Consider the following 11,943-nt stretch of genomic DNA (forward strand, 5'->3'; position numbering starts at 1 on the left):
GTTCAAGGACTGCCAAACAAAGTAGTAAATCTCAATGCTTGAAGAAATTGTGTTTTTTTTTTACAATTTTTTTTACGATTGTTTGACTATTTGTGCATTGCCATTGGCTAGCGACCAGTCCAAGGCGTACCCCGCCTTTCGCCCAAAGACAGCTGGGATAGGCTCCAGCACCCCCGCGACTCTCGTGAGGAAAAGCGGTAGAAAATGAATGAAGGAATGTTTGTCTATTTGTGCATTGCCATTGGCTGGCGACCAGTCCAAGGCGTACCCCGCCTTTCGCCCAAAGACAGCTGGGATAGGCTCCAGCACCCCCGCAACCCTTGTGAGGAAAAGCGGTAGAAAATGAATGAATGTTTGTCTATTTGTGCATTGCCATTGGCTGCCGACCAGTCCAAGGCGTACCCCGCCTTTCGCCCAAAAACAGCTGGGATAGGCTCCAGCACCCCCGCGACCCTCGTGAGGAAAAGCGGTAGAAAATGAATGAATGAATGTTTGTCTATTTGTGCATTGCCATTGGCTGGCGACCAGTCCAGGGTGTACCCAGCCTTTCGCCCAAAGACAGCTGGGATAGGCTCCAGCACCCCCGCAACCCTTGTGTGGAAAAGCGGTAGAAAATGAATGAATGTTTGTCTATTTGTGCATTGCCATTGGCTGGCGACCAGTCCAAGGCGTACCCCGCCTTTCGCCCAAAGACAGCTGGGATAGGCTCCAGCACCCCTTCGACCCTTGTGAGGAAAAGCGGTAGAAAATGAATGAATGAATGTTTGTCTATTTGTGCATTACCATTGGCTGGTGACCAGTCCAAGGCGTACCCCGCCTTTCGCCCAAAGACAGCTGGGATAGGCTCCAGCACCCCCGCGACCCTTGTGAGGAAAAGCGGTAGAAAATGAATGAATGAATGTTTGTCTATTTGTGTATTTCCATTGGCTGGTGACCAGTTCAAGGCGTACCCCGCCTTTCGCCCAAAGACAACTGGGGTAGGCTCCAGCACCCCCGCGACCCTCATGAGGAAAAGCGGTAGAAAATGAATGAATGAATGAATGTTTGTCTATTTGTGCATTTCCATTGGATGGCGACCAGTCCAAGGCGTACCCCCGCCTTTTGCCCAAAGACAACTGGGGTAGGCTCCAGCACCCCCAACCCTCATGAGGAAAGGCGGTAGAAAATGAATGAATTAATGTTTGTCTATTTGTGTATTTCCATTGGCTGGCAACCAGTCCAAGGCATACCCCGCCTTTTGCCCCAAGTCAGCTGGGCTAGGCTCCAGCATACCCACCCTATCCTATTGATGTTCTACGGAAAAAATAGCTATTTTCGGAGGAATCTTGCGGCTCTGTGAGGACCTCTGTAACAAAAATGGATGCTAAAATGTGTCCGGGACATAGAATGTAGTTTATTGTGTCAATGATGGAATTTAAAAGGTTCTCTTCTTGTGCACCCAAGGATTTAGGTCTGGGCTTCCATGTCCTTCAGGTTTCTTTGTTGTTGTCGTTGCACAGGTCAGCCTGGGTCTTCTTGTTAGCCTCCATTATGATCTGGCAGGCCTTCTTGTGTTTGGGCCACTGTTTCACCTGACATTCCCTACAAAGAACACAGACACCAATGTCATTTCATGCTCCGGAAGTCCTTGGAAAATCCAGTTTCGGGGTGTCCCTGACCTGTGACAGTACCACTCCCCTTGGCATCGAGAGCATTTCTTAGCAGCCTTTTTCCCACAGCATCCGCACTTTGGCGTCTCCGGGATGAGACTCTCCATCACATCCAGATTGTACGTCTGAGCCAGCCTGGTTGAAGAAAACAATTCCTGCTAGAACTTTGGTTCATGTTTCCCAATCTTTTCCTGGCTCTACCTCTGAGCTTGTCGTCTCAGGTCCTTTTCGGAGGCATTGAAGGTTTCTTTGACTTGATACTTGGCTATCGCCTTCCACTTGCCAGAATTCTCTTTCACGATGTGGTTCCACATTTCAGGGAGCTACAAGCAGAGCGAGCCAGCCAATGTGATCTATCCATATATACACAATATTCCAATATACCAATATACCAATACGCTCACATTGAAAATTACAAGAGAAAAAAAGTATTATTTAAAAAGTGGAAATTATGAGATAGAAACTGAGCATGTGCTGCCTTCTTCACTGCACCCTTTGTCACATGACACTTGGCACATGCACCGTTTGTATCTCAGAATTATGACATTCAACTCAGAATTATGATTTTTTTAAATCTCATAATTACTTTCTAATCTCATAGTTATACATTTTTATTTTGTAATGATTTAATTTTGACTTTTTATCTCAGAATTATGATTTTTTAATCTCATAATTATGATTTTTTTATCTCACAGTTGTGACTTTATCCCATAATGTCAACTTTTTATCGCATAATTATGACTTTTTATCTCATGTCAACTTTTAATCTCAATTATGTCTTTGCAATCCGACAATTATGCCTTTTATGTCATCATTTTGACTTTATGTAGTTATGAATTTATATTTCATTATTATTACTTTCTTCTCATAATGTCGATGTCATCTCAATTATGACAGAATTTTGACTTTATCTTATAATTTTTTCTCTATTTTGGCTTTTTATTTCATGTTTATGGATTTTTATCTCATAATTATGACTTAATCCCACAATGTTGACTTTTTTTCTCATAATTATGACTTTTAATCTCAATTTCAACTTTTAATCTCATAAGTATGACTTTTAGTTCAGAATTATGACGTTTTATCTCATGTCAATCTCATAATTATGCCTTTTGATCTTGTAATTTTGACCCTTTATACGGTTATGAATTTTTATTTCAGAATTATTTCTCTCATAGTTATTATTTTCTTATCTCATCATGTTAATTTTTTTAAATATTATAATTATGCTTTCTTAAATTGTAATTTAAAATTTTTCATATCATAATTACAAATTACCAATGGGATATTTTTTTCCAGCATGCTTCCGTAATCATGCCAATAAAATCAATATTGAGAAAAATATCAACAAATAAATTGAATGAATATTAATTTGAGTTACCTGCTCTAAAACAAGTCCCTTCTTGGGCGGTTCGGGCTCAGTAACAGCAAGGTGAGCCAGGAATCGCTGGAGCTCGGCCAAGTTTGGAAGCTGATCCACCAACACTTCGCTCAGGAAACTGCGAAGCTGTCACACATTGGAGGATGAAGCCGCAGCATCCAGAAGAGCCACGCTTCCATTGTTTTGACCAAGAAGCTTCCTCCTATTATCCACTTTCTCATCCCCTTCCTGCTCAGGACCACGTGAGGGAAAAAATGACCCAGGACCCCTCGCATTTTTACCTTACCTTGAGAAGCTGGTTCTTGTTGAAACTGTTAAAGTCGTATTTCCTTCGGCAGTCTTCCTTCAGCAGCAGATTGTACAGCGAAATCCACACCTGGCCGTCCAGTTTTGTCATCTTCACATGGTCTTCCACTGGGATCTTCTGCCATTTTCCGTTCATGTATTTCTCTATTTCACCTACAGAGAGCCAGAGTAAATGGGAGTGAACCAGTGTATGCTGGGAAATGCTTCATCTCAAAATCACATCATGTGATCATGTCCAGTTTTGGCCCACTACCTAAAGTCGGCTTTGAGTTTTGGCCCCCCGTGTCCTACACCATACAACATTCTAGCTACATTTATAAGTCAGAAAAGTGGGAAAAGTATAATAGGTCAATTTCTTATGGGTGGCAGGCAGTAACCATCAATCTTATTGCAAATGTTGACCAGAAATCGGTTGACTACGCACAACGACGTGACCCATGTGTCAAAACCAGGCATTTTTATCGGTGTCTCACTGCTGGTCCCTTGCGGGATCGACTTGTACGATATTTACCTGCTCTGCAGCGACTCCACGGGCAGCACTCGATCAGGCGCACCAGCAGACAAGGCACGTTGTGTATGCATAGCATGCGGTTAATGGTGCTGATACTGTGGAACACATTTCATTCATTAAAAGGAAACACCAATGAAAAGTAAACAAGCCACTCGGTTTCCTGCAGAAAGGAAAAAAAAGGTTAATCACCTCTATACCAAACACGCTCCTTTTGTTTGTGGGCAACTTCCTGTCGACAATTTGGTAGCCATATTTCATTTTTCATATGGGTGGGTTTTACAACAAATATTAAATTAGTATATGCACCAATTTTAAAATTGGATTTACTTACAATTAAGTTTGCTATTCTGATTATTATGACGGCTGCATGGTGGATGAGTGGTTAGGACAAAGGCCTCACAGCTAGGAGACCCGGGTTCGATTCCACCCTCGGTCATCCCTGTGTGGAGTTTGCATGTTTTCCCCGTGCATGCGTGGGTTTTCTCCAGGTACTCCGGTTTCCTCCCACATTCCAAAAACATGCTAGGTTAATTAGCGACTCCAAATTGTCCATAGGTATGAATGTGAGTGTGAATGGTTGTTTGTCTATATGTGCCCTGTGATTGGCTGGCCACCAGTCCAGGGTGTACCCCGCCTCTTGCCCGAAGACAGCTGGGATAGGCTCCAGCATACATTCGCGATTCCAGTGAGGATAAGCGGCATAGAAAATAAATGGATGATTATTATTAATATAAGAAAAAATGAATAGTAAAAATATATTAATTAGATTAATTAGATTAGATTAATAACTCATTCAATACCAAAGACGTAGTTATACATCTTTTACCAAAAAATAAAGAGAATATTTTTCTTGCCAGCTGGGGACAGATGCTAATGCTAACTGCCAAGAGTACCTTTCGGTGTGGTCGGTGATGTATCGCAGCACGGACAGAGCCTTCAACGAGATGTCAAACTCCAGCTCGGCAGCCTGATTCTGCAACTCCTGACCGTAAAGCAGAATCCCATCATGACCGGTTCATGACCATTGATTCACATGTGGGTGGAGCTTCATTATGTTGTTTTACCTCTTTGGAACAGAGAACTGCCTCGGCGGTCACTTGGCTGTGCGTTTTGTGAGTCACGCCGCCATCTTTGCCGGTGTTGGCGGCCAGCAGGGTGAGCTTGCGGTGGCAGTAATCCACCAAGTCCAGAATGGAGTCATCGGCCCCCTCGCAGGAATCCTACGCCGGACACAAAATTGACTTTTTGAAGCTGGTGACCGTCGAAAGTTTAGGACATGGCGCTCACCTTATGGAACATGATGGTCTCCAGCAGGTTGATGATGGTGGCTTCATAGTGGATCTGGGAGGAAGACACACATGGACTTAGATTTTTGTGTGTCTGAAGCTTTAATTTGAAAATCACTTTGGGTCTGGAACCAATGAACTGTGTGATAAACAAGGGATTGCTACAATGCTAACGTTAGTTAGATTATCCGCTTAAGAAAAGCTGACAAATAGTTGCTAGACCTCTGGCTTTCTTTTAGGATGTGTAGCGAAGCCTGTTTCCCTAGTTTATGATGGACGGACACGTCTACCTTCAACTCTTCATCCACTCACCACCATGTAAAGAGGAAAGGTGTTCCTGGGAGTGAAATCCTGCAGTTGGCATAAAATGGGAAAGATTTTTTGCTTCCATACTTCAGTCAGGATCATCTCATGGACCAGGACCGGAATCTGCAAAGGGGGACAAACAGAATGGGCCTTCCATCCATCCTTTTTCTGCTTCAGTTGCTTATCCTCACAAGGGTTGCTGGTCTTCCCGATCTCCTGACTGTGTGGCCAATATGCTAACCCTGGGCCTGGACCATATTGTGTGAAAAGCTGCGGTCAAGTGTGTATTAAAGTCACCTTTGCAGAGGTCACCAGGATGTCCTTGATGAACTCATCGTGCATGGCTGAAGCGCTGAGTATCGCTTGCATGTTCAGCTTTTCAACATGCTCATGTTGTCTGAACCACCTGTAAAAACATCAGCTGTTTAATACCTGACATATTTGTATATTAATTTACATACATGAAACCAAAACTACCTATACAGTATAGAACCAGTACCATAATGTTGGAACTATAAAACACCTTATGAAATTGTGAAAAACAAATTCTTTTTCATTTTGGGGAAAATTTGCAAAAGTTAAAAGTGGAAAACGTTATTTTACAAGAATAAAGTCAAAATATTTAAAGGAGTAAAGTCTAAATTACGAGAAAAAAACAATACCTGGTGTGTAAAAAGTTAGAAGACCCCTTATCTCCGGTATTACGGTATTAGCATTGCCACACTTAATTTAGCCTAGCTTGTGATTGAATGTGTGCTAGCTTCTTACCTCTTCGATCCCACGTCTTTCAGAGAAAGTATCTCCAAACTTTCAACAAACGCTTCCGCCTCCACGGGCAAAAGAACCGAGCCGTCCATTTTTGTTGATGTTTGATGGTTGTCTGCTCCGTTTAAGCTGATGTTACTCGTCGGTTGTCATGGCAGCGACAGGACGGTATATACCAACAAAGCGCAGTACCTCTATGTCGTCAATAAGAGGCGCTACATCATAAAGAGCGGCATACACACACCAGGACACTTCATCAGGTTCACAACGTAATACAATTCAATGCTTTCTATACATAACACGGCGGTTTTATTAAGGAATTTATTTCAAAATATGCCCAATACTTGGATTGCCTTGCACTGAGAAATGTTAGGAATATTTTGGCAACCTTTTTACATTCTTGAATATTACATAGTAACAATGTTAGAAATTGTAAACACTGTGACTAATATTAATAAAACAGAAGTGCTAATGTACACTAATACCTTGTATGGTACTCCTAATTTAGCAGTATTAACTAACTATATGTAATTCATATTTAATACAATAGAAAGACACATATCACAATAAAAAGTAACAAACATTTCAATAATACTGTATCCAATAATAGAACTAAGCAAAATAAATTTCAATAATATTACTAATAATAACAAAACATAACATTAAATAACATGATTAAGTAATAATTACTTGGTAATCATTTATTAATCACACTTTTTTGAACAATAAATATTAAACAGATTGAACAGAAATTAGTTTAACTTAGCAGATTAACAAAGTTAATCATCGGGCCGATGAGAGAAATATGAAATCAAACCGCTAAAATTAAAAAATAGCTCAGATAACCGATCATTTTTTTAAAAAAAAAGAGCGGGTGAGCAAATCCAACGCTCCTTTTATCTCCTGCCTGTGACGTAACTTCCCCTGAGAGCGCTTGTAAACAAACATTCCTAGACCTTTTGTGTGCTAGTTGTACCAAATGCTTTGTCATGGGGGGGGGGGGGGGGGGGGGGGGGGGTGGGGGGGGGGCAAACCAAACATCGAGCACGCAAAAAAACCTTATCAGCCACCTGAAACGCCAGCATCGTTTGACGTTTGAAAAGTGCAAAAGGTTTGCCCGAGACCTCCATGGCATCACACCGGATGCTCGGAGCATGTGTCCCAATATAGTGCACCTTGCTGGGCCACAGCAGGTGGCTCCGTCCACTCTGGTTCTCCTGGTAGTAGTGATGTGGTAGTACTAATGTTATGATATTTGATAAGGACAAATCAACAGGTTCACTAGGACTAATAATTGATAATAATTTGAATAATAATAATTTGAGTCCTTTGTACCTCCAGGTGTGCACAAACTATACTTAAATGTAAATTAAAAAAAGTTACCATGTGAGTCTTGAGTTCCAGAAAGTTATCTGTTTTGACGACCACATACATGTCTTCATGTGTCAATCAAGCCGTTTTAACTGCACGCGACGTCACTTCCAGCACACCACGATGTTGGGATCATTTTCCAAACGTTCATCCAGCTCCTTGTAGCTGATCCCTGCAAAGATACTCAACGTCATCACAAAGCAGACTGGCTCATTATTTAGCGCGCTTGAGATGAAGCCGTGCCTGTCTTGCAGCAGATCTCATCATAACTGTGACAACCCGTGTAAAGGCGAGGCGGCCTGCTCTTCTCGTCGCGCATCACCTTGACCGGATACTTCTGCAGCCGCCGAATGAGAGACTTCATCAGGCCAAATTGAATCAGCCTCCTGAAGGACAACGCGTGATAACGGTTAGCGCATGACCCACCTCACCGCCGCCTGACCTCATCCCTCAAAAGTGTTGTTGTTTTGCACCCCCCCCTCTCTTTGTGCGTGACACCGGCGCCGCTGACCTCTCGTCAACTCTCTGCAGCTGCTGCGAGTAGCGGGAACAAAGGTCTCGCACCGTGGTTCCCGGACTCAGTCCACAGTACAACTGGAACACGTCTCTCAGACTTGGACGCTTTTGGCCTGACGGGACGGGATGAGCGACGGTTGGAAAAACACGCCAGGACAGGGAAGTCAATACTGCACACTTACTACTGACCTTGCTTGGTGACGTAGGTGAGACAGTCCTCCTGGATGAGCTTGTCGTCTATCAGGCTCTGGACTTTGGGGGTGGTGCAGTAAACATTGGAGTACTGGGGGGGGGGGGCACAAATTCAAATCGATCGAAAAGTTTCACCACCACGTAAGTTGATCTTACAAATAAAATACATTTCTCATCCAGTACCTGGAATATGGACACCAAAGTCACCAAATCATAATACCTGTACAAGGAACAGTGAAATATCATCATAAAATTGGAAGAACGTAGCATCTGAATGCATGAAGAGATACGTATTCACACGGAGCGCTGCACTCACAGGAGATTCTGCACGGCAATACGAACGATATTCAACTCCACATCTGCTTCGGCTGAGATCTTCTGGACATGCCGAAACCCGTCAATGTAGGGCAGGATCTGAGGACAATATAGACGGGATTGGACTGACTTGAACCAAATATAAACAACAAATTTAGACATGAACAATGAGCACACAGGTGTTCAAACAATGAATAAATTGCTGTTTCATCGTTCACTATGGCCTAGTATTAGTAAAAAATATTGAAAAACAAGTCATATGTAGTCACAAGGCATAATTAAAAAAAGTTCTCCTCCCATTGTGTGTGGAAGTGGTTTTTGCCGACTTAGTTTGTCCTGCTTCTCGATTGGGTTTCAAACCCTGATGTTTAGAATAAATAAACTAGAGGTAAACTAGTTAGCTCGGCGGTGGCCGTCTCACGTGTCCCTGTCGAGATCCCGTAGCTTGCGCATAAAAGTCGCGCGATGTGGTGTAAAAAAGGATAGTCACAGTTTCCATATGCTAACGGGAGTTATGTCTTACCATGTCGACTATATTAGGTAATATGAGTGTAAAGTGTAAAACTTTAGGGGTGCTAGTTCATGTCTACAGGGCTCTAATAATGTAAAAACATTTTTAGATGGTTTTAAACAGGTTTTCTGTGCTCTAACTATAAAAATATTTGATTTAATAATACAGAACCCTACGTCGCAGAAATTCATGGTGGAGTACACCTAAAAAACATTTAAAGAGAATCATTTTTGATTGGTTGTCCTCACTGCCAAACAGTGTTGGTTTTACTGGGTGATATTTTGTGACAAGTAAAAGAAGTTCATCTGATGCAAAATGGTGAGTTAGCCGGTCAAGGTCAGGTTTATTTAGATGGCACAGTTCAACAGCCAATAAAACAGAAAAACTACACAATAAACATACCCTTTTGACGACAAAGGTCATGTTTGCGTGTTGTGCAAAGTTGCAATGTTTAATGATTGTCCTCGCCGCTACTCCCTTTTTCTGGGAATTCACACTTTTCTACTTCTTCATGAATGGCGCCTGACAGGGATTTAAACTTTGTCACGGTGTTTTAGTATTTTGGCATGCTAAATCATGTCACATGAGTGTGAATGCCTGTTTGTATGTACTTGTCCTGTGACCAGGATTTACCTCAACTCGCCTCCTCTGAAATCTTCAAAATAAAGTACTCTTCATGCAGGAAAAAAACTATTAAGTTGAACTTTTTAAACATGGTTTGGTTGGTCCTGTGTTCGATTCCACCCTTGGCCATCTCTGTGAGGCGTTTGCATGTTCTCCCCGTGCATGTGTGGGTTTTCTCCGGGTACTCCGGTTTCCTCCCACATTCCAAAAACATTCATTCATTCATTCATTCATTCATTTTCTACCGCTTGTCCTCACGAGGGTGCTGGAGCCTATCCCAGCTGTCTTCAGGCAAGAGGCGGGGTACACCCTGGACTGGTGGCCAGCCAATCACAGGGCACATATAGACAAACAACCATTCACACTCACATTCATACCTATGGACAATTTGGAGTCGCCAATTAACCTTGCATGTTTTGGGAATGTGGGAGGAAACCAGAGTACCCGGAGAAAACCCACGCATGCATGGGGAGAACATGCAAACTCCACACAGAGATGGCCGAGGGTGGGATTGAACTTGGGTCTCCTCGTCCGCCGTGCAGCCTCATTCCAAAAACATGCTAGGCTCACCTGCTGAGTGGTGAGATCCCACTGAGATTTAATAAAGTTGTCTTTGCTCTGGGTGAAAACCGGCACGTCATACTCCTGGACGACCAGTGGGTCCTTTCGCAGCGGGATCAGCTTCAGGTGGATGGTGTTGGATTCATCTAAAAACGGGCAGAGAGATCGTACATTTATACAAAAACACACAGCAGCTTTTCAGTATGAGATACGTAGCATTTGGAGGAGTACATTTTACAATCAGGCTGAAAGTCATTGAATATTTTTCAGACGCGGTGGCGGAATGCAGTGTGACAACACTTCAAATTCCCACGCGGTACACATTAAAAGCTTAATGCATGTGTTTGTGTGTCTGATTGATTTTATTCATATTTATTAAAGAGTGAAGCCACGGAATTCAAAGCGTGAAGTGGCGAGGGATTACTGTACGGGAAACACTGCATTATCTACAAGATGATAATGAAAGCTACCTATGGGTAAGGTGCACGCTCCTGTGGCGTTGAGCTCTTCCAACAAGGTGGACATGATAGGCAGAAGTTTCTGTTTGCTCTCCTCATTGGAGATGAAGCCACTCTCCAGCTGCAGCACAGACGCAAAGATTTTGATAGCAAAAAATCAGAATATACCTGCAGCGTTGTTCCACAGTAAAATGAAATAATAATAATTTGTACCTCTAAAGTGGTGAGATAACCTGAGAGCTTCTTGACAATTGGCTCCAGGACACAAGTGTTAGCTTGCGCATCACAAACAAAGCCAAGGTTAAACAGGAGGGCGTTGCGGCTGTACTTCTTGTGTTCAATGCACACCGGACACCCGATTAACTTCTTGCCCATGGCAGTGCTGCAAAAGAATCTCATGTTAGGTTGCATGACAGTGTGAATGGAACTAATCAACGTGATCAAATTACATTCAAGTTTCATACACTGTTATTAATTTGTTCTGCAGCTCTGGTTTGGTAATAATATAAACCTGAACTGTGTCAAACAGCTCCCTTGAAATGTATTCTTCCGGGACCTGGCAAGAAGACAAAAACAGGACATAATCAGAGATGATATTATACATTATAGTGTGCAACTTCGCTTCAAATTTGGCATTTCCTTTTAAAAATGTTAGCTTATAACGGCAGCACAGTGTCATCCATTGGTGATGCAATTTCTCAAAGTCTCTCACAAACATATTTCGCTCACCTGGTATGTTATTTTGGGACCCAAAGTAGGATGAAATTCACTAAAAAAGATGCATTCTAGTCTAGTGTCCATACCCATCACCGTGTTTCCAGAAGGCGTTTATTGACTTTGACCAAAACAAAACAATTCAAGCTAGGTTGGTAGGTCTTTCTTAAGCTAGCAGCTAACTTTCCGTTTTTAAAACAAAACAAAAAAACACCCTGGAAAGTAGCAGGTTTTGCAGCGACATTAAACCCCAAGAGGATAAAAGTGAAACTGTATGTTTCCCACGTTATTTTACATTTCCTTTCCAGGGAGCTATCACACATTTTCCAGTTACTCCTCGTCTTCCTGGAAAACAAGATTGGTGCGTTTAAAAACACCTCGTAGAATACCATATTAATGCTACGCCAATATTTTACTTCAACTAAAAATCCACTCATGAAATATACATTTTAGTGTACTGTTATATATTACAGTTCA

At 42.3% G+C, this 11,943-nt stretch overlaps 2 protein-coding genes across 6 annotated transcripts; both read right to left on the bottom strand.

Moving 5' to 3' along the window:
* Window positions 1–1,196: 1,196 nt before the first annotated feature.
* On the bottom strand, window positions 1,197–7,734 carry zmynd10 (zinc finger, MYND-type containing 10). Of its 2 annotated transcripts, XM_058077192.1 has the most exons (13): window positions 7,588–7,734; window positions 6,208–6,419; window positions 5,737–5,845; window positions 5,446–5,562; window positions 5,135–5,188; window positions 4,912–5,067; window positions 4,741–4,829; window positions 3,848–3,942; window positions 3,317–3,489; window positions 3,031–3,156; window positions 1,851–1,972; window positions 1,659–1,784; window positions 1,197–1,581 (listed from the first exon to the last, which is right to left on the bottom strand). In XM_058077192.1, the coding sequence occupies exons 2-13, from the start codon at window positions 6,294–6,296 to the stop codon at window positions 1,470–1,472; spliced, it is 1,368 nt and encodes a 455-aa protein (XP_057933175.1). In that variant the 5' UTR covers window positions 6,297–6,419; window positions 7,588–7,734; the 3' UTR covers window positions 1,197–1,469. The 2 variants fall into 2 exon arrangements, with proteins under 2 accessions (XP_057933175.1, XP_057933185.1); XM_058077202.1 differs by lacking the exon at window positions 5,446–5,562.
* Window positions 7,227–11,856, bottom strand: nprl2 (NPR2 like, GATOR1 complex subunit). Of its 4 annotated transcripts, none has more exons than XM_058077216.1 (11): window positions 11,482–11,839; window positions 11,217–11,308; window positions 10,966–11,134; window positions 10,765–10,873; window positions 10,304–10,440; window positions 8,600–8,697; window positions 8,467–8,503; window positions 8,281–8,374; window positions 8,087–8,204; window positions 7,819–7,961; window positions 7,227–7,747 (listed from the first exon to the last, which is right to left on the bottom strand). In XM_058077216.1, the coding sequence occupies exons 1-11, from the start codon at window positions 11,557–11,559 to the stop codon at window positions 7,680–7,682; spliced, it is 1,143 nt and encodes a 380-aa protein (XP_057933199.1). In that variant the 5' UTR covers window positions 11,560–11,839; the 3' UTR covers window positions 7,227–7,679. The 4 variants fall into 4 exon arrangements, 3 of the variants coding, with proteins under 3 accessions (XP_057933199.1, XP_057933212.1, XP_057933218.1); XM_058077229.1 differs by having other exon boundaries at window positions 11,264–11,308; window positions 11,482–11,838; XR_009130296.1 differs by having other exon boundaries at window positions 7,694–7,747; window positions 7,819–7,912; window positions 8,002–8,204; window positions 11,482–11,856.
* Between the last annotated feature and the right edge of the window lie 87 nt (window positions 11,857–11,943).

Source organism: Doryrhamphus excisus, chromosome 1 (assembly GCF_030265055.1).
Source record: "Doryrhamphus excisus isolate RoL2022-K1 chromosome 1, RoL_Dexc_1.0, whole genome shotgun sequence".
NCBI classification, from domain to species: domain Eukaryota; kingdom Metazoa; phylum Chordata; class Actinopteri; order Syngnathiformes; family Syngnathidae; genus Doryrhamphus; species Doryrhamphus excisus.